The sequence below is a fragment of the Typopeltis vanoorti genome, chromosome 10, assembly GCF_054136105.1.
Source record: "Typopeltis vanoorti isolate ZY-2024b chromosome 10, IOZ_Tvanoo_1.0, whole genome shotgun sequence".
NCBI lineage: Eukaryota > Metazoa > Arthropoda > Arachnida > Uropygi > Thelyphonidae > Typopeltis > Typopeltis vanoorti.
The window spans coordinates 76,204,571-76,226,237 of NC_143558.1; the positions used below are offsets into that span (position 1 = coordinate 76,204,571).

Below are 21,667 nucleotides of genomic sequence, written 5' to 3' on the forward strand. Positions count from 1 at the left end.
TGAGAACTTCAGCCCAACTGCCAAGACAACCAAATTAGCCCACCAGAGGGCACCATTAGGACTTTAGGAACAGTAATAGTTTCTTGCTTTCTTCCTCATTTGCTTTTGTTAGTGCCTGTGTGCACATACCATATCTTTATGTTCCTGAAGATGGCAGCGTGACGTTGCCGAAATATAGAAGTTATTTATTAAAGTTATCTTTAATTAATATACTTTATATGCGTTGTTAATTCCATAAACTAATTACCAGTTATTAATTACATATTTTGTAATGTTCACCTCTATCTCACAATAGCCTCAAATGAACTCTTCTCTGCCTCCTTGCCCACTAAAGTTAAGAATCTGGGGTATTATGTTCAGTATCATGTTATTACTTTCTCACTTACTAATTTCTTAAGGTTGCCTGGTCTGTTATAGGTTCTGGTTTCTCTGACTCTGCACTTCCGAATTCTCACTGAACAATAACACTTTCTCAAAACTTTTGGCCCCAAATCCATTAAAATGCAAGCCATCCACCTTATATAGATCCTTCCTTCATAAAACTCACTCACTCAACACATCCACACCATTCCTCCTGTACAATCTGCACAGTGACTTAGCTGCGATCATAGCTCTCTGTCTCAGCTTGCCTCTATCATACCGTGGCAACAGACTCATTTTTACTTTCTCACTCTTCTTTTTCCCATGTACTAGCAACTCCTTCATATCTTTTTGCATACTGCACATGTCACTTGCTGAATCACTAGTACCTGCCAAAATAAACATCTTTTTCATCTTCATCCTTAAATCCAACCTGAATAGATATTTCAAATGGTGATGGCACTATGAGTAATAATACAGACAATGGATTCTACAGTGTTTAAAGAGATGTTAACAAGATAAAATACACAGCTACAGTTTAAGAAGATTGAAAAGAGGCAAAAATAATACCATTGCATAAGGAGGATCCAAATCAGTAGCATCACAATATAGGCCAGCTTGTATATTAGGTGTGGTTATGAAGTTGTTAGAGATGCTGGTGTGAAAAAGAATACAAACTTGGATTGATGAGGATAAGCATCTTTCTAGAGAGCAGTATAAGTTTCTTAAAGCAAAGTTATGTTTTCATAATCTGATTATATTCTATGATAGGATGACCAATATATTGGACAGGGAGAGATGCTTATATGGTAATTTTTCTCAATTTTGAAAATGCATTGAATAGAATACCACATGACAAACTTTTGTTGAAATTGAGCAAGATGAGAATGGATAGTGGTATTGATAGCTGATTTGTAGACTGGTTACAGGGATTTTTGATAGAAGCCATCAAATTGTGTATGAGGTGCAATATCTCAAAAAGGAAAAGTGACAAGCAGGACACTAGAGAATTCTGTTCTGAGGACATATTTGTTTAATCTGTATTCAGGTAATATACTTCAGGGTTTAAGAGGAGATATTCAGTTGTTTTTTGGTAGTACTAAGTTGGGAAGAGCAATTTCAGAAAGCTCTGATGTGTTATTATTACAAGAGAAATTGAATGGTTTGATACACTGAGAAGATGAATGGGAATATCATATCAATATTGCTAAATGTAAAGTCTTGCATTTTGACCACAAAATATAGAATGAGATATATTTTATTGGCAGAACTTCGCTTAAGTAGATAAGAGGAGGTGAGGAATCTATGAGTGTTGATGGATAGGAAGCTGAAGTTCAGAGGACATATTGCAAAAGTTGTAAAGGTTACAAAAATTTTCCATGATAAAAATTTCATGAATAAGGCACCAATCAGGCAACATCTGGATTTCTGGGCACAGATGTCGTTACTTAAATATCTGAGTGATAGGTAGGAAGTATTAGAGAAAGTGCAGAGGCAAGTGACTGTCCTAGGACTCTGTAACACTAAGCAAAGACAAATTAACAGAATATGCTCTGTAGTCATATTCTGTTAATTCATCTTCTCAGCTCAAGTAGATGAATCTTAGAGCTGGGTTAGAAATAAAGCATTTGATCAAAGACTGGAGACTGCAGATGGCAGATAACAATAGCAGAATCTTATTATAAGGGAGCACTGTATAGGGTAATAGGTGGTGAGAGAATGAGATATCATCCCCAGAATGTAAGGGTCATATGAGGAAGTGAAAATGTGATTTTTACTTTTTGTGACCCATGAAAGGTTGTAAATCTATATTAGTACTGTGGGTAAGGTAGGGTTTTTTTACCTCATTTTTATTAATTTATATATATATATTTTTTCATTTTTTTATTTATTTCTTCATAATATGCAAACTGCTCTAGAGACCAAACATAGAACTCTTTTCCAGCCACGTTAGGCTTCTAATAAGTGGAATGGTGGTCTAACATTAGGTGATACAATTCATCCCCCCCCCCACTCAAAAAAAAAAGACAATGAAAACATGTATGCCCACATTGGGATCCAAACTCATAACCTGTTGTTTGGAGAGCATATACAACTAACCACTTTGCCAACCAGGCTGGCAAAGCAAGTGATGAATGAGTGTAATACATTGTCAGAGTGGATGGTGAGTGCTCCACTGCTGAATATTTTCAAGTCAAGGTATAATGTATATATTGTGGAATGTGAAAAGTCTGCTGGCTTCATGGAGGTCCAGAAATATACTAACATAGCTAAGTGTTACAGACCTGGGTCATTTGAAGAGGATTTATTATTGCTATTATTTGGAATTACAGCTGAAGCAACTAACGTATGAGCAGCACATTATGTTTAACTGTGTGAGTGTTCTTCTGGCTGGTTTGTGGAAGATTGTGGAATGATTTGTGGAAGAATGACATTGAAGGATAAAAATGGGAATAGAGTGACTGAAGCAGAGGACATAGTGGAGTTGTTCAGTGAGCATTTTATTGGAGTATTTGATCCTAGAGAAGGTTTTAATACTAGAGGGATAGGACAGGTTCAGGGTTTAGACGTGCAAGAGTACCAAAGTGTGTTCCAAATACTGAATACTCTAGGTGTCAGTAAAGCTGTGGAACTGGATGGTATTTCACCACGGGTTTTCAGAGAATGTGCTAAACAACTGACAGCTCCATTGACCTGGCTCTTCAATAAAAGTCTGACTGCAGGAAAGATACCCAAGGAATGGAAGGAAGGCAAGATAGTGCCATTGCACAAGGGTGGTAGCAGACTGGAAGTGTGTAATTATAGGCCAGTGTGTGTGTCATCAGTGGTTGTTAAGGTCTTGGAGATATTAGTGAGGTACTATATACAGCGTTGGGCAGATGAGGGTGATGTTATCTGTGAGAATCAACATGGATTTGTTAAGGGGGCACTCATGCTTTATTAATATGATTGCCTTTTATAATAAAGTGATGAGCAGTTGATGAGGGAAAGGCATATACTGCTATTTTTTTGGATTTTGCAAAGGCATTTATTTGACAGGGTGCCACATGATAAGCTGATATTTAAGTTGCAGCACATGGGTTTAAATGTCGGGTTAGTCAACTGGATTCAGGATCAGAGAGTTGTGTATGGCGGGGAAATATCAAGGAAGCAGAAGGTTACAAGTGGGTTTCCACAGGGCTCAGTATTTTTCAACCTTTATATCAATGACATTGTCAATGGATAGCAAGGGGATATTCAGTTGTTTGCAGATGATGCGAAGCTGGGAAGGGTTATCAGTGATCATGCAGATGTGGCAGCACTGCAAGAGGATTTGAATAAACTAGACAGATAGGCAAATGAATGGGGGCATTGGTTTAATGCAGCAAAATGTAAAGTCTTGAAGTTCGGGATCCATCGATGGGGAGACTGCATACTTGATTGAAGGAGCTATACTGGAGGAATAGGGGGAGACGAGAGGTCTGGGGGTGATAATTGATAGAAAACTGAAATTCAGGGAGCATATTGCAAAGGTAGTGAAAGTAATCCAGAGGATTGCTTCAATACTGAGAAGGATGCTGACCTGCAGAGATAAAAGAGTTATAATTTCGTTGTATAAGACCCTGATCAGACAGCACTTAGACTATTGTTCTGAAATTTGGTCCCCATGATTTGAAGGGGGATAAATTAACTGTGGAAAGGGTACAGAGGCAGATAACAAAGATGGTTTCAGGACTATACAATGTTAGTTATGAGGATCGGCTGAGGGAATGGACTGCAAAGTTTGGTAGATAGAAGATTTAGAGGTGATATGATTGAGACTTTTAAACCATTGAGAGGCAGTTGCAGGGTGGACATTGGGGAGTTTTTTTGCTTGGTGGAACAGCGGGAAGGAGTGATGACAAGGGGCCATCCCTGGAAGTTACGAAAGGAAGCTGTGAGCAAGAGGGTGAGGAGTGGTTTCTTTGCATGGAGGTTGGTTGAACTGTGGAATGCATTGCCTGAGAGAGAGAGTGGTGAGAACAGGAACGGTCAGTGAGTTCAAGGAGTTGTATGATATACTTTGTGTTTCTTAAGAAGGACCTCCCATGATGAGTCTCTTGACTCCATGGAGGTCTGAATAATAATAATAATAATATAGTCCAGAGGAAGGAGAAAGCATGCAAGATGAGGAAAAGAAAATTAATATTTTCTAGAGTGGTATGAGCTAAAGAGAGGTATGAACAGCAGTTAGCTAATGAAGCCAAAAAAGAATCCTAGAGAGTTCTTTCGATATGTAGCCAGCAAAAGAAAGAATGATTATGGAAGGATGACATTGATTGGAGGAAATGGCATAAAGACAGCTGTTGCAGAATGTGTGATGGAGATACTTAATAAGCATTTCATAAAGATCTTTCAATCTTGTGAATGTGACTTCATGGAGAGATTGAGAGCAATTGATGATGGGGAGGAGAGACTGACTGTAAGTGAGCAAGAGGTGTTTGGGGAGTTGAGTAAACTAGATGTAAATAAGGCTGTGGGACTTGATAATATATCACCACGTATTCTGAAGGAATGTGCCAGAGAGTTGACACCTGCCTTGACGTATTTTTTTTAATACGAGTCTTGCACTTAGTCATGTTCCTAAAGAGTGGAAGGAGGGAAAGATTGTGCCACTTCATAAAGGAGGTGATCGAACTCAAGCATCAAACTATAGGCCTATCTCTGTGTCAGGTGTTGTGGTTAAGTTGTTGGAGAAGCTTGTGAGAACTAGGATCCAGAATTGGGTTGACAACAACGGTTTTATCTTTGATGGACAGCATGGATTTGCTAAAGGGAGGGCTTGTTTTAGTAATCTACTTACTTATTACAATAAAGTGACGGCTTCCTTGGACAGAGGAGAAGGATACACAGTAATATACTTGGATTTCACAAAGGCTTTTGATAGAGTACCTCATGATAAGTTGACAGTCAAACTAGAGCAGATGGGGCTGAATATTAGATTAGTGCATTGGATTGGAGACTGGCTATCTGATAGGTATCAACAAGTTGTGTATGGGGGTGCGATATCCAGGAAAAGGAAAGTCAACTAGTGGATTGCCTCAGGGGGTCTGTTTTAGGGCCATTACTATTTAACTTGTACATTAATGATATTGGCAAAGATTTGGAGAGATATTCAGTTGTTTGCAGATGATGCAAAGTTGGGACGAACCATAAAGAGTAGTGAAGATGTTGTGGCCTTGCAAGAAGACTTGAATAAATTTTAGACAAGCAAATGGGGGATGTGATAGTTCAATGTTGCAAAATGTAAGGTTTTAAAATTTGGAAAACAAAGATGGGATGCAGAATTTATGCTTGGTGAGAATATATTGTTGGAGGTAGAGGAAATAAGAGATCTGGGGGTGATAGTGGATAGAGATCTAAAATTTAGGGGACACATCACCAAAATTGTGAAGACAACACAAAGACTTCTGGGAATGATGCAGAGGACACTGACGTGTAGAAGTAGGGAGATTCTTGTTCCATTGTATAAGGCTTTGATTAGGCCACACATGGACTATTGTGCCCAGATTTGGTCACCGGGTTTTCAGAAGGATGAAGATATGTTGGAAAGGGCCCAAAGGCGACTGACTAAAGTAGTTTCTGACCTCTGGAATGTTGAGTATGAGGAAAGATTGAGAAGATGTAATTTGCAGAGTCTGGTGGAGAGAAGGAAGAGGGGAGATATGATAGAGACCTACAAGTTGGTAAGGGGTTGTTATAGGATCAATGGTGGAGAAGTTCTACAGAGAATAGTGGGAGATCAGGGAAGAACCAGCGGTCATCCCTAGAAACTGTATAAAGAGAGCGTGAGTAGTGGAGTGAGTGGCAGGTTTTTTTCGTACAGCGTTGTGAATGATTGGAATGCCTTGCCTGAGAGTGTGGTGTCTGCAAGGAGTTTGAGTGTGTTTAAGACAAGGTATGATGAGATGTGTGTGTGTGTGTGTGTGTGTGTGTGTGTGTGTGTGTGTGTGTGTGTGTGTGTGTGTGTGTGTGTGTGTGTGTGTGTGTGATAAAAGGACCTCTCAGATGAGTCTTTGACGTCTTGGGAAATAATAATAATAATAATATACTTTGTGAGAATTTCTCTAAATAAAGTGACTCTTATGTCTACAGATTGTGAGAACATCATGCAGTTTTGACTTGGGATGTGACAAATCATGTGAGAGCTTTGATTAAGAAAAATACAAGGCAGTCAGGAAAAAGGGAAAAAAATGTGTTAAACGTTCCTAGCAAGTAAGTCAGGATGCTCTGAAAGAATACAGAGAAACTGTAAGAAAGCAAAGAAGTGCATAAAAGTAGCTAAACAAAAGTCATGAGAGGACTTTGGTAAGAACACAGAAAATAAATATTATGAAGATGGAAAATATTCTCTCTGTTGAAAAACAAAATTATAAATGCAGCAAAGAATACTCTCAAAGTGGGGTATCATGAAAACTGAAGATAAAGATATTCTAGATGTCTGGAGTGATTACAGAGATTGCTAAATGAAAAGCAGTGACAGAACTATGGCACTCAAGAGGAATGCAATCAGGAGTACATATCAATACTTGAGGTAAAAAAAAAAAAAAAAAAAAAAAAAAAGTAATTGAAAACCTGAAATGTAGAGAGGAAGCTCGAGTGGATGATATTTGACAAGAAATGCTTGAATATAAAGATATAAAAGTTTTGCAATGGCTACACCACATGATTCAAAAGGCCTTGACAGAAAGTCAAATTCCAGATGAGTTTAGTAGAGTGCTCAGAGCACCCTATTTATAAAATAAAACTGAATGTGAAAATTACAGAGAAATTTGCCTATTAAGTGTTCAGGTAAGATTTATATGTGCATACTTGAGAAAAGATTAAGAAAAATTGTGCAAGGGAAACTAGGAAAGGAGCAAGCTGGATTTAGGCCAAGTAGAGATTGTCAAAATCAGATTTTCACTTTAAGACAAATAGTTGAGAAATTGTGGAAATATAACAAGGATTTGTAGTTTAGTTTTGCAGATCTGGAAAAGGTACAGGACAGGATGCCAAGAGAAAAGCTGTTCATATAGCTAAAATTATATGGTGTAAATGGGACATTATATCGAGCAATACAAAGTCTGTATTTCAGTTGTAAATCACAGAATTGAAGGAGATATGGGAAGGTGATTTGATGTTAAGTGGGGGTGAGCCAAGGATGCACATTATGAAGGAAAGTGGCATTAAACTGATATCAAAATTGGAGATGTTAACATCAGCTCTTTATGCAGATGATGTTAAAATCCTAAATAAATCCAGTACAAGTCTGCAATCAAGTTTTTCCTCCCCAGTTTATCCTGGGGTTTTTCCTCCCGCAAAGCAGACAAACCAGCCCCGTGAACACACGCTTCGACAGACATGGGATACTACAGGGAATAAGGAGCAACCGACCTATTCCGCGGGATTATTGGTTACAGTAGCTTATGCAGTAAAATGTGTAGGTAACATACGATAACAAGTCTGCATGATTCCATAACTTAGCTGAACAATTATCACTAATAAATTTGGTTTGAAAATCAGCAATAAAAAGACAAAGACTATGAAAATATGTAGAAAAATTAAAAACATCTATCATATCCTGAATGGAGAACCTATAGAACATGTTTAAAACATTTCAGCTATCTTGGCACAATTTTTAGTGAACGTGATAAATTAAATATGGAAATATACAACAGAATTATTAAATCTGTTAAGTAGGGAGGCAAGTGAATAAATTTATAAGAATAAGGGAGAGAGAAAGTAGTCATACACTCAACTAGCTGTATGCAAGCCAATTTTGACATGGATCTTAGAGGCTGAATTAGAAATAAAACACGTGATCAAAGACTGGAGACTGCAGATGGCAGAACTGTATTAAAAACAAGAATATTCGGAAGAAATTTGATATTGCTAGCATCCAAAAGCGTGTGAACAGAGTTAAGCTCAGGTGATATGGTCACTTAAATGGAATGGTAAGGAGTGATTTGGAAGACTAAAATAAGATGTGACAATATTCAACTCCTAACGAATAGTAGATTAATTTGGAGGAAAATTTTCAATAGGAAGTTAGTAATGTAAACTTTTCATTTAGTACTATCATAATAATAATATTATTATTATTATTACCCCAAGACCTCATGGAGTCAAAGACTCATCTGGGAGGTCCTTTTATCACACACACATCTCATCATACCGTGTCTTAAACACACTTAAATTCCTTGCAGACACCACACTCTCAGACAAGGCATTCCAATCATTCACAACTCTGCACAAAAAAAACCTGCCTCTCACTTCCCTACTCACACCCTCTTTATACAGTTTCCAGGGATGACCTCTGGTTCTCCCCTGATCTCCCACTATTCTCTGTAGAACTTCTCCACCATTGATCCTATAACAACCCCTTACCAACTTGTAGGTCTCTATCATATCTCCCCTCTTCCTCCTATCCACCAGACTCTGCAAGCAAATTACATCTTCTCAATCTTTCCTCATACTTGACATTCCAGAAGTCAGAAACTACCTTAGTCAGTCACCTTTGGACCCTTTCCAACATCTCTTCATCCTTCTGAAAACCCGGTGACCAAATCTGGGCACAATAGTCCATGTGTGGCCTAATCAAAGCCTTATTCAACAAAACAAGAATCTCCCTACTTCTCTACGTCAGTGTCCTCCACATCATTCCCAGAAGCCTTTGTGTTGTCTTCACAGTATCCCATACACTTCCTGAAGGTACATATCAGGAATTTGATTATGATATATGTAATTAAAAGGTAGATTATGATAAGCTGTGAAGGGAGCTCTAAGCAGTGCCCTGGCTTGAGAAACTGCACAGTTGAGGAATCAGCAAAGCATGAGAAATGGTTAAAGGCTATATAAAAAATAAAATGTTCTGGATCAGGTACCAGGAGAAAGGCAGTGACAAGGCCTAGTAACAGTATAAAAATCAGGCTGAAGCTGTGGTGAAAAAGATGAAATCTATGGAAAAATAACCTTATTGAATACAGATAATAGGAAAGTACTGGATACACTAGAAAGAGCTAAATTGTTGAATGATCACTTTAATAAGATATAGTATACATTCCATTAGCTTTCCGGGTGCTGAGAACTAGATAAAAGAGAAGGATCAGTTAGGGATATTGAAGCTATTGTAAAAACTTGATTTGAACACAGCTGTGGGACTAGATGGAAATATAAGCATGGGTGCTGAAGAAATGTGCAAGAAACTTGGTAATTCCCCTGACCTGGCTGTTCACTGTCTCTGCATGAGCAAGGCTCTTGATGAGTGAAGAATGGCATGATAATTATGTTATCCAAGGATCGCTTGGAGTAGTCATTAAGATATTGGGGAGATCGGCAAAGATGCCAAGTGGTTACATAGTACTTTAATTCCCCATAGAGAACATCATGCCTTTGTTAAAGGTATGTCTTCGTTGTGGTATAGCCATGCCTCTTGTAAACTTTAGAATCACCCAGTTATAAAATATGGGTAAAGTTAATAAAGGAATAGATATACCACATTATTTCTGGATTTTTACAAAGCATTTGACACGATTTCACATGGGGCATTATTATACAAACTCAAAGGGATAGATATGCAGGCTTGTGACATGGATAAGAGAATGGCTAACTGGCAGGTGTCAGAAGTGACATAGATTGGTTGAGTCTAAATAAGGGATGGTGACCAGTGGTGGGGGGGGCACCTTAGCATACTGTACTTAGGCCATTGTTATTTAACTTGCATATTAATGATACTAAGGAGTCTAGAGGATAATACTGAGTTTTCTGGTGATGATACAATGTTGAGAGGGAAGATGAGAGGAGGACTTATTGGAGACATGAAGTGGCTTGAATAAGTTCCATGTTTAGTCTCTAGAGTAGAGTATTCAGACTATGCAAAAAATAAATAAATACATAAAATTGATAAAAATTGAAAAAAAAAATCCTCAAGTTCTGAAGACATTGCAGAAGGAGAATTTATATTAATTGGAATTTGCTGCAAGTGCTCAGTGAAACTATAAATCAGAGAGTGATAGCAGACAAAGAGAGAGAGAGAGAGATAGGTCACATTGATAAGATGGCTAAATCATCATTGAATTGAATGAGAACACTGATTGTTCTCATTCAATCTCAAAGCCTTGTATCACACAAGGCTTTGAGACTACATCTAGAACTAGTGCATTTGGATATGGTCACCTGGATTTCATGGGGTGACAGTCAACAAAAAAAAGTTAGCAGAGAGCTAACTGGGATTATATGTGGCCTATGGAATTGTGCACATGAGCACAGATTGAAGAAATTGTGATCTTCAAAGTCTGAAAAAGAGATACGACTCTTAATGGGATCTTAGGTGCATGAGCAGTATAAAGCACAGGTCAGAAGGGTGACCAGTATAGTAAGAAAGACAAAATCAGAGTATGAAAAGAAATTACTAGTGCAGGTCAAAGGTAATCCCAAAGAGTTCTTTCAGGTAAGGAAAAGGATGAATGAGTATGAAAGAATAATTTTTGATGTATGCTGAAGGCAGGGAGGTAACTGAATCATGCAAAATAGTTGAATCACTAAGTAAACACTTTGCAAGAGTATATCATTCAAGTGGAGATGTTGCAGTAACAAGAAAGGCAAAGGGTTATATGGAAATATTATTATTACCCCAAGACTTCATGGAGTCAAAGACTCATCTGGGAGGTCCTTTTGTCACACATACACACACATCTCATCATACCTTGTCTTAAACACACTCAAACTCCTTGCAGACACCACACTCTCAGGCAAGGCATTCCAATCATTCACAACGCTGTACGAAAAAAACCTGCCACACTCACTCCACTACTCATACCCTCTTTATACAATTTCTAGGGATGACCTCTGGTTCTCCCCTGATCTCCCACTATTCTCTGTAGAACTTCTCCACCATTGATCCTATAACAACCCCTTACCAATTTGTAGGTCTCTATCATATCTCCCCTCTTCCTCCTGTCCACCAGACTCTGCAAATTACATCTTCTCAATCTTTCCTCATACTCGACATTCCAGAGGTCAGAAACTACCTTAGTCAGTCACCTTTGGACCCTTTCCAACATCTCTTCATCCTTCTGAAAACCCGGTGACCAAATCTGGGCACAATAGTCCATGTGTGGTCTAATCAAAGCCTTATGCAACAGAACAAGAATCTCCCTACTTCTACACGTCAGTGTCCTCTGCATCATTCCCAGAAGCCTTTGTGTTGTCTTCACAATTTTGGCTATGTGTCCCCTTTAGATCCTTATCCACTATCAACCCCAGATCTCTTATTTCCTCTAACTCCAACAATATATTGTCACCTCTATTTATGCTTGATGTTCACATCAAGCATAAATAGAGGTAGATGAACTGGAGGTGCATAGGATATTACAGAGCCTTGATGTGAACATTGCTATGGGATTAGATAATAATATCAACTCAAATTTTACGAGAAGGTGCAGGGAATTGGCAAGAAAGAAATTGTCCTTTGACCACATTGTTAAATTTAAGTTTCAGTTCTAGGTCCATCCCAAATGGGTGGAAAGAGAGGAAAATAGTTTCATTGCATAAAACTAAGGTAGTAAATTACCTATTGGTCAGCATCTGAGGAGTCATGGTCAAGGTATTGGAGAAGTTTGTTAAGAGCAAAATACAGAAATGGGATATTGTGTGGGGGGGTACAACATGGTTTTGGGTTTTGTGAAGGATAGATCATTCCTCTGTAACTTACTGTTCCTTTATAATACAGTGGCAGCTGAGTTGGTTAAAGATTTACAGCGGTACTTCTGAGTTTTGACAGGATATTGCACGATTTCTAATCAATAAATTTGCAGCATGTGGGGGATAGATTTAAAGTTGGTGTAATAGATGAGGTGGGCTGATGGAGAGATACCAGAGAGTTATTTATTCAGGAATAGAGTCCAGTAGAAGGCCTGTGACTAGTAGCATGTTGCAGTACTCTGTTCTTGGGTCACTATTATTTAATTCGTACATGAACAATATAGGAAATGTTCAGCTTGCCAGTGATGAAAAATTGGGTAGAGCAATAGCCAGTAAAGATGATGCTAAAATTTTGTAGGATGATATGGTAGACTGGCAGTATAGGAAAAGGATATCAGCTTAATGTGGCAAAGTGTAAGGTTATGCATTTTGGGTGAAAAGATTACCAGCCGTATACAGTATTTGTTGAAAGTTTTCCCACTTGGTTATGCTATAAATTGAAGATGCCAAGAAATTATATTCTTGGTTTAATCCTTTATCCAAGTGTAAGCAAAGTATCTGAAGTAACTTCACAACTAGGCAACTCATATATAGAGGCTAGTGACTTCACATCACTTGCCTTAGTATCCCATAATGCAAAACACATATCCTTACAGACATGTATCATGCTATACATTATGGGAAGGGTCACTACCCAGACCAGTTTCAATAAAGGTCTCAGCAGTGGGAGCTAGACCCAGAAGTGATATCAAGTTTGAAGTAATGCAAAAGTCATATTTCCATATACAAGTAGCCGAAATGTGTTACACCTTATTACTGAGTGTTACACTTTATTACTTAATAAGGTGTAACACCTTTTGGCTACTTTTGGAAGCCACAGTTCTTCACTGCAGCCTTCGCAACAATAGCCATATGGACTGGAGCATTGTCGTGAAGCAGGCGAACACCATGACTCAACATTCATCATCTCTTCTCCTTTATGGCGTTGTGCAGGAGTGAAGGATAATATTCTACATTCACAGTGGTATTCCTTTCCTTGAAGTCAATCAAGAGAATTCCCTGGCAATCCCAAAAGATTGTTACCATGATCTTCTTGGTGGACTAAGTGACCTTGGCTTTTCTCGGCAGTGCACCTGGTTTGCACCACTCTATGGATTCCCTTTTGGAAAGAGGATCACAATAAAGGACCATGGTTTCATCTCCAGTGACAATGGATTCCAGCTCTTCTCTCTAATTCCCTTGATAAAACTCTAAAAAACTTGTGGGAACAGGTCACATGATTCTCCTTCTGAATTGAAGAGAGAAGTTGAGGCACCCATCTTGCACTGATCTTCATCATGTGAAGCTGCTTGTGAATTATGCGAAAGACGGCTGTTATAGAAAGCCCAACCTTGCTGAGATTTTTTTGAGCTTCAGCCATCTGTTATTCAGCAGTCGCTCCTCAACAAGAGAGACATTTTTCTTGGTCATGATTTCCACAGGCCAACCATCATGAGGATCATCTTCGATGCTCTCTCTCTCTCTCTCTCTCTTTCTCTCTCTCTCTTCCTAGGCAAAACTGTTAAGCCCATTTCTTCATGGTGGAATATGAAGGAGAAGCTTTCCCATAAACACCATCCAGTCACTGTTTGATAGCACTTGAAGAAAGTCATTCTTTAGTGAAAAACTTTGACACAGCATGGTACTCAATTTTTAACATTATAGCCATTTAGCATGCCATGTGTTAGTCGAACAAGGACCTCCAGCTGAATAACGCAGGTAGATAGCTGAAACTGTATGCTAAGCTCCCCATAGATGGTGTTATTTGTCATGCATGGCATTTTAAAATTGATGAAAATTTTGTATGTCAGGTGGAAAACTTTTGGAACCTACCTTGTAGGAACTATCTTGCTCTTTTCCCACTCCCTTGGGATTCTACAGATGCTGAAACTTCAGTTAAAAAACCTAGTCAATGAATATATTTCATATCACATAGACCTCTCTCTCTCATCTAATCCCAAGGTCATATTTGCATCAAGATTTTTGTAATAATCTGAGCTTCCCATGAGGATAGATTGAAGAATTGAAGAAATGCATCCCCACAAAGCATCAGTTCAGTAATTCAACTATTTCTTTTGTTTCTGTTGTTCTGCCTCCATGTGAATTCCTTAAATTATTTTTCCATAATCATTTTTCTTTTTACTTGCCACAGCAAAAGAACTGTGGGTTTTTGAAAGTTTATTTTTCACTAGGTTAGACTATAATAAATTTAGTTTAATCTTTTATCCCAGTGAGAGCAAACAAAGTTTGCACCTGAAAATTTTCAGGTGCAAACTTTGTTTGCTCTCACTGGGATAAAGGATTAAACTAAATGTATTATAACTGTGGGTTTTTGTTTCACCTGCTTGGCTAATCTAAATTTGCCTTCCTTGTCATGTTGGTCACCTTTCCTTGGCAAAGTATGACCTTTGCTGTCCTTGCACTAATAAATCATAAATCAATTGATCAATCAAACCTTTTTTGTGCGTATGCTTTAGTGAGTTTGTTGATCACATTTCTCCTTATATTCCTTTCACCTTTTTTTCACCCTCTTCTTAATGATGATATCCCATTTAACTTCAACCTGATTTATTCACCTGACCCTGGTATGCAATTTGATTCCATTTTACTGAAACTTTTGTATGGGAAATGGACATTTCCCATACATAAACATCTTTCCCTTGCAGTTCTTTATGCTGTGACACTGCTACAAATGGTTCCCAAGTGTCAAAATCATCCGCTCTACCCCCGTCAGGATACTTAACTCATTTGAAGGGGGTAGAGTGGATGATTTTGACACTTGGATGATTTTGATACCATCACCAGATGGTATCAGAGCCATCATTTTCAAACATTGGTTCTTTTCCACCATTCTGTTTTAGGTAATTTTCTCTTAATAATTGCATAAATTCTATTTCTTTTCTGCCATGTTTTCTTTCACCCTTCTAATTTTGTCCTATTGTTAAAGTATTGTACAGATAGGACAATTTTTTTTTTTTTTTTAAATCTTATACCTAATCCAGTGTCTCTCATTATTCTGCTTTCTTTCTAAAACAAAAAACTTTACTGAATTCTGTTTCAATGAATAAGCCTGCATCCTTTGTGTATACTCCAGATATTATTATTATGACATCTCCATGGCATCCCAGGACTCATTGCAGAAAGCCACTTTACACTACACTATGGAACACTGCACAAATCATCTGCACAGCTATACAGTATTTTTGTCTGTTAACTGCATGGTGTCTGCAATTTGCCTGTTTTATGAGATGAAAAATTTGAATTTCTAGGGGAAAAATACCACCTAGATGATATCCTGGTGAGTATTACTGCCACAAATGCATACTTTATTGAGGGGGTGGGGGGTGTTGTGTGTTGTGTTGCCAACACAACACCCAGGTGGTAGTCAGCTTCCATTGGTTGGTGAAACACAACCATTGCTATACTGCTATTGAGAACCTGAACTGGCTGTTACTAGGTTTGGTTCCCACAGCAAGGTCTCTGGTTATTTCCTTCCCCCCCCCCCCAACATTCTTCTTATATATGGTGTGGGGTAGCAGTTCTATGGGCATGCATGCTGAATACACCCACACAATGTAAAGACCCCAAACATACAGCAATAAAACAATTCCACAGGCTAGCCCCTAGATAGTACACAACCAAATCTAACAATAATGCACTAAGGATAGATCACCTAGAGAATAATCCTGCTGCCACTTACTCTCTGCCAGGAAGGAGTCCAAGTATGGTGAAGTAGAAGCGAAACTGTCAAGGCCATGCAAATGGACTGAAAACAGGTACTCTCTTTTAGTGGGTCCATTGCTTTCATTATGTTCCTCTACTATTTAACACTTTCTTAACATTAAAATTTTACCTGCATAGCACTGATGTGGTATGATATACATTTCACACCTTCGTATTTGGAATTAATATAACAAAAAAGTGCATTAAATTGAAGTTTATTATTCTTCAAATGGCATTAGTCTCTTTAGGTTATTTATAATAAATGCTGAGAGCAAGAAAGAAAGGAAGCTGGCTTACTAGTTGACAATTTATAGGTATGTAATGAATCTTTAGGGTGTTGCTAAACCATCTTCTTGGGAATAATTTGAATTACTAGACAACATAATTACTAGATAAAAGACTCTAGTCTGTTTTATATTTTTTTAGTTTTTATTGACTATCTTCATTTTCTGTTTACAGACAACAAACTTTCATGAAGTACAACAAATAATAAGTAATAAACTGTGGAAATTAGCAATTGCTAACTTTAAATTACAGCACATTAGAGATGAAGCTTCAGAAAATGATCATGAAGTTCCAGACATAGACTTTCAGAATAACAGTCCATTCCCAAAACAGTCTATTAGTAAAGTTTCCACATTTGCTTCTTGTTCCCAGGATACATCACCTTACAAGATGGATTACTTTCAAATGGTTGGGCATTAAACCTTTATTGCCATATTGTATTGTATCGTAAAAATACTCATAATTTACAATCATGAATCTTTTTATCAATTGTTTTTGTGCATTAAATTTTTATCAGTTTTGGTTTCATAACTTGGCACTTTCCACTTGTTTAATTAGAAACCGAGAGTTATGATTAAAGAAAAATATAAAGTATTTTAAATTAAATATACTTATTAGATAACTGTATAGAATATATATATATATATATATATATATATCTAGAATATAGCATTTCTGTATAGAATATATCTGCCTTGAACTGCAATGTAGATCTCACAACTTCATACAGTGCTTAACACCAAGTTATTCAGCAATTCTTGAGACAAACTGGCCTACTCCTCCTTCAGAGCAAGGATAAGGCCTTGTTTGTTTTATGAGCAGCAGTCCATCTCCCTGTTGTGTCCCAAATGTGTTCAATGGGGTTGAAATCTAGGGAGCATGCTGGCTACTTGACTCGATTAATATCCTCAGTCTCCAGAAATATCTGCTCGTGTATGACATTATTTGGCATTGTCATCCATAAAAATGAATTATTCATCTACAGCACCATGGAACAGCTCAATATGATGTTGAAGAAGTATGTTACAATATTGTTCAACAGTTATAGTCTCTTTTTTCCAGCACTTGTAGCTTGGGGCATCCATTAAGCATAATGCCTCCCCACATCATGACCTCAGCATCACTGTATCTATCCCTTTCAAGAACATTCTCACAATGGTAAGCAATACCACTTTCACAACAGATCGGATGTTGTCTAGAATCGGAGGAGAAACTAAAATGACTCTCATCTGTAAAGAGTACATTAGCCCATTGGTGTCTTGTCCAATGATGAGCTGTGGATAAAGAGTTGCAGGCTACAGGCCTACTAGTGGTGTGTAAGCCTACACACCACTAGTGTCACAGTTTGTTGAGATATCTGTGTACCTGTGCTTGAAAGAGCCAACGTGCATGTTGACCTGCCATGGTGTGTTGATTACGTTTTGCTGTTATAACCAAATCTCTGTCTTCATGCACCATGGTAGAGCGAGGGTACCTCTTAGCAAACATCTGGGATACATTCCATTGGTGTGAAACACTGCCCAGAGCCTGGATACAATGCTATGTGAGATTCCAAAACTCTGGTAATATCAGTAATTCTGTGGCTTTCTTCAAGCTTTCCAATAATTCTTTCCTCCATGAAATCATCTAGAAAAGATGTCTTTGAGACATTATAAAACATCCAAGTTTGCAATTTTATTCCTTCACTAAAAGAGCTTTCTTCAAACACAATTCACTTAGTGAATTGTAGAAAGTGAATTTCTACAATTCACTAAGTGAATTGTAGAAAGGCAAAAGATTCCTTTTGCCTTTTATCCTGTTGAGTGCTACCACATGACCCCTTAGAACACGATTCAAAAATTTAAATGTGTACCTGCTTTCTGCTTGAAATCATCAGTTATACAAATTGCAACAAGCTGATTCATCTGAATTTGCAATTGCTATGAACAGGATATGCTGTTGATAGCAAAGACATTCTCCTTTTGCTAACAATGGCATGGCAGCCATTAATAACTTCTCACTTCCTACATAGAGAGGATTCATGAGAGACTGACAGGTAACAAAGAGAGCATCAGTACTGCTGTAATAAGAGAATGAGAAGGAGCAAGTTTAAGAACAAAGACTGGAGAAGTTTCTGCAAAATTTGGCACTTGGAATGCATTAACAGACAATTCCAGAAAGAAATTTTAACAAGGTGAATCCTTTGACTGGTAAATTGATACTGGAAAAATGAGACACTATTATTAGTACTTGTGTCTGATAAAATATATTGTTAAAGGAAATAATGTATCAGACATGAGACACTATGAATGAAATGATCACATTTTTTTTAACAAAAAGAGCAAAATTCATTGTTTTTGCTTTTTATCAATCCTAATTAACCTAAAACCTGTATTGAAACCAATGCCTCATATGGATTGCATTGCACACATCTGGTCACCTGGTTTTCATAAGGGATGAAGATATATTGGAAAGCATCAGAGAATGTGGTGTCTGTAGAATGTGGAGTTTGAGGATGTGAAGGAGTGTCATTTGAAGAGCCTCCTGAATATGAGAAATAGGATATGATTGAGATGCATAAGTTGATAAGGGGGTTGTTACCAATTTAACATATAAGAGATTTTTCACAGGCTGGAGAGACATAGAACAAGGAGCTATCTGTAGAAACTGTAGGGTGTGAGCAAAGGAGTGAGGAGAAAAAGGAGTGAGTGTGGAAACACTGAATGGCACAATTCGATGAATTTTTTGCAGCAGTGAAACAACGAGTCTTTTTGACTTCTTGTAGGTTTACTGCATATTTTTTTTTATCATGTTTCAGTTATGAAATCCAATAGGAATGAGTAAATTGCTATATTAAAGAAAGACTGTGTGAGGCCAGCAATTCTCTCATTCCTGTTGGATGATGTATATGAAACATAGTGATCTAGTATCCTACCTTGTCTGTCCCAATTAATTAACTAAATTGTCATGTGGCAATCTATTGAAGGGTTTTGCAAAATCCAAGTATACTACTGTGTACTTATATCACCCTTGTCCAATGCATTCTTTACCTTCTTGGAGTCTTCTTCTTTGGCACCACAGCCCCATGTAGGGCCTTGGCCTCCCGTTTTTGGGTTTCATAACTCACTACGAGGTAGGGTCGTTACTCCCATGCTCACAACCATGTGTAATTGTCTGTGAAGCGTTGTGTTCTTAAGACCGGTTTGCCTACTTTGCGGGAGGAAAAATCCCAGATAAACTGGGGAGAAAAACCCTGCAGTCCATGCTCAAGACCGGCTGACTTGGCTATGTCTGAGAACAATCCTTAGCTCCTCACGTCAGCAATGAGAATCGAACGCAGGACACTTCTTTCCCAGGCATATGATTGCAGAGCATGTAACCACTCGGCTAACCCTGTGGACACCTTGTTGAAGTACATAAATAAATAGATGAAACATGATTTCCTTTCAACAACAATAACATGCTATCCATCACAGAGAACACTGATGTTATTCAACCCAGTTCTTTATCCTAGTTCTTGTCAACCTCTCCAATATCTTTACTGTATTCCAGACACACAGATTAGCCTGTGTAATATGTAGCCTCGGTTGTATCACCATTAAAGTGGAACACTTTTATCCTCTTTACACTCCTTTGGAATGTGCCTTGTTACAAAAAAGTTTTCTGATTATGGGAGTTGGGAATTTTCACACTGGCATTGTCGAATTGGGTTTTGAAATTAAAGAGCAATAGTAGAACCATTTGCTCTTAGCAAGCATCAAAAGTTTTTGTCTGTATGGAACCATGAAGCTATATGAGGCTCTTCTAAACTAAGGAATATGGTACTGAAAAGTTAACCTTCCACATGTTCATGAAGTGATCTGCTCATGCAGGAGAAACGAAACTAGCCATAGCAGTTTCTTCAGTTTGTCTGTGAAAAACTATTTCGAATTTTTATGTAGTATATCAATCCTACATAAGAAAGGTTACAAAACTTGACCACTTGTTCACAGACAGATAGACACACACACACACACACACACACACACACACACACACACACACACACACACACACACACACACACACACTCTCTCTCTCTCTCTCTCTCTCTCTCTCTCTCTCTCTCTCTCTCTCTCTCTCTCTGCTGGATGCACCATGTATGGACAGATGGTCAAGAAGAAAAAAGGAATCTTTTTGATATGTGTTTAGAACAACTGGAAGAAAGGGCCCATGAAAATACCTGTAAAATAGAGGTATAAAACAGAAATAGAATGTCTGTGAAAAAGTGGCTAGAGTGAGTCTGTAAGAAACTCACATTTATTATTTATTTATTTATTTAGTGACACTTCCAAGGAGTCGAAATACTCATCGAGGGAGGGCACCTACTCTATAACTCTCTGTCTTTACCACTTCCATCCGTCTCCATCACCTGCACTAACACCATCTACTGCCCAGCTCCATCAGTAGTATTTTTTTCATCTGTAAATTGCATGTGTCCTGAAGGCTGATTTATCTGTATTCTGTTTCGGGAGAAAAATCCCTGCTATTTCTATATGAAATCAGCTAACTCACCTTCCTTTGAAAAAAAACATATAAAGATTCCTCCCATCATCCTTTCTTTTAATGTTACACGGTGATAAGCATTCATTTTATAAATTATGAATTTTATAACCATGTTATAAATAATTAATAATAAGATTTTTGGTTTACAAATCAAGTGTTAATCATTTTATTAACTTAATTTTATTATGTTAATGAAATTTTATTAATTTTATTAACTTATTATTAATTAACTTAACAAACTAGTTTCGCCACACTTTAACTGTTGGCGTCTTCAGGGCACTTAAATATAGGCTGAAACAATCTCACTATTATGTGTAACTATAAAACTGACACGAATAACTGTAAAAAACTGACTAGAATAATTACAAATAAAATAGTATCGAACATGCGTGAAACACGTATCGCGTGTACAAGATTAGCTAGCTGTTGCTAAGGAACTTTCTGTAGTTTGTATTAAAGTTCATTTCTTTTGTTTTTAGGGATTTGATTAGGATTTTCCATATCTCTGGGAGTATTAGGCCTTGATTTCTGTTAAGGTTGACAGTAGAGCGGGCGACTGTGGCTGATTCTTTGAAAATTCTTGAATGGTAATCTTCCTCTAAGTAAGGTGAACAACTTTTGTCCCACTCGATGACATGGTTAGTTGTAGGAAATGAGACGATAGGCCAGAAATGTCCTGTCTGTTGTTTTTGACATAGTCAATGTGCTCTTTTTGCCTGATTTCAAGGCTTCTCGAAGTCTGTCCGATGTAACTAGAGCCACACGAGCATGGAATATTATAAATTCCAGCATATTTATAGAAAGAGTGGTTGTCTTTTGGAGATCTTAGTAGTTTACGAATAGATTCTATTGGTTTAAATGTTATTGTGTTGTTTGAGGAGGCTGGCGAGCTTGTAGGAGATGCCACTTACAAACGGAATTGCAATAGTTTTTATATATTGAATCTCTTCTTGTTTTCTTTGTGGTGGTTCAGTGAAAAGGACTTTATTGACTAGTCTTCTTGGATAGCCATTCAAGTACAGATTGTTGTTAA

General features: G+C 37.7%; 1 protein-coding gene across 1 annotated transcript in view; it reads left to right on the plus strand.

The window, feature by feature from the left end:
• The window catches only part of LOC150102520 (uncharacterized), a 125,095-nt gene that overhangs the window by 41,380 nt on the left and 62,048 nt on the right, over positions 1–21,667 (plus strand). Inside the window, exon 4 of the mRNA XM_090398852.1 lies at positions 16,285–16,518. Coding sequence (XP_090254978.1) covers positions 16,285–16,518 — 234 coding nt within the window. The remainder of the gene's footprint in view (positions 1–16,284; positions 16,519–21,667) is intronic.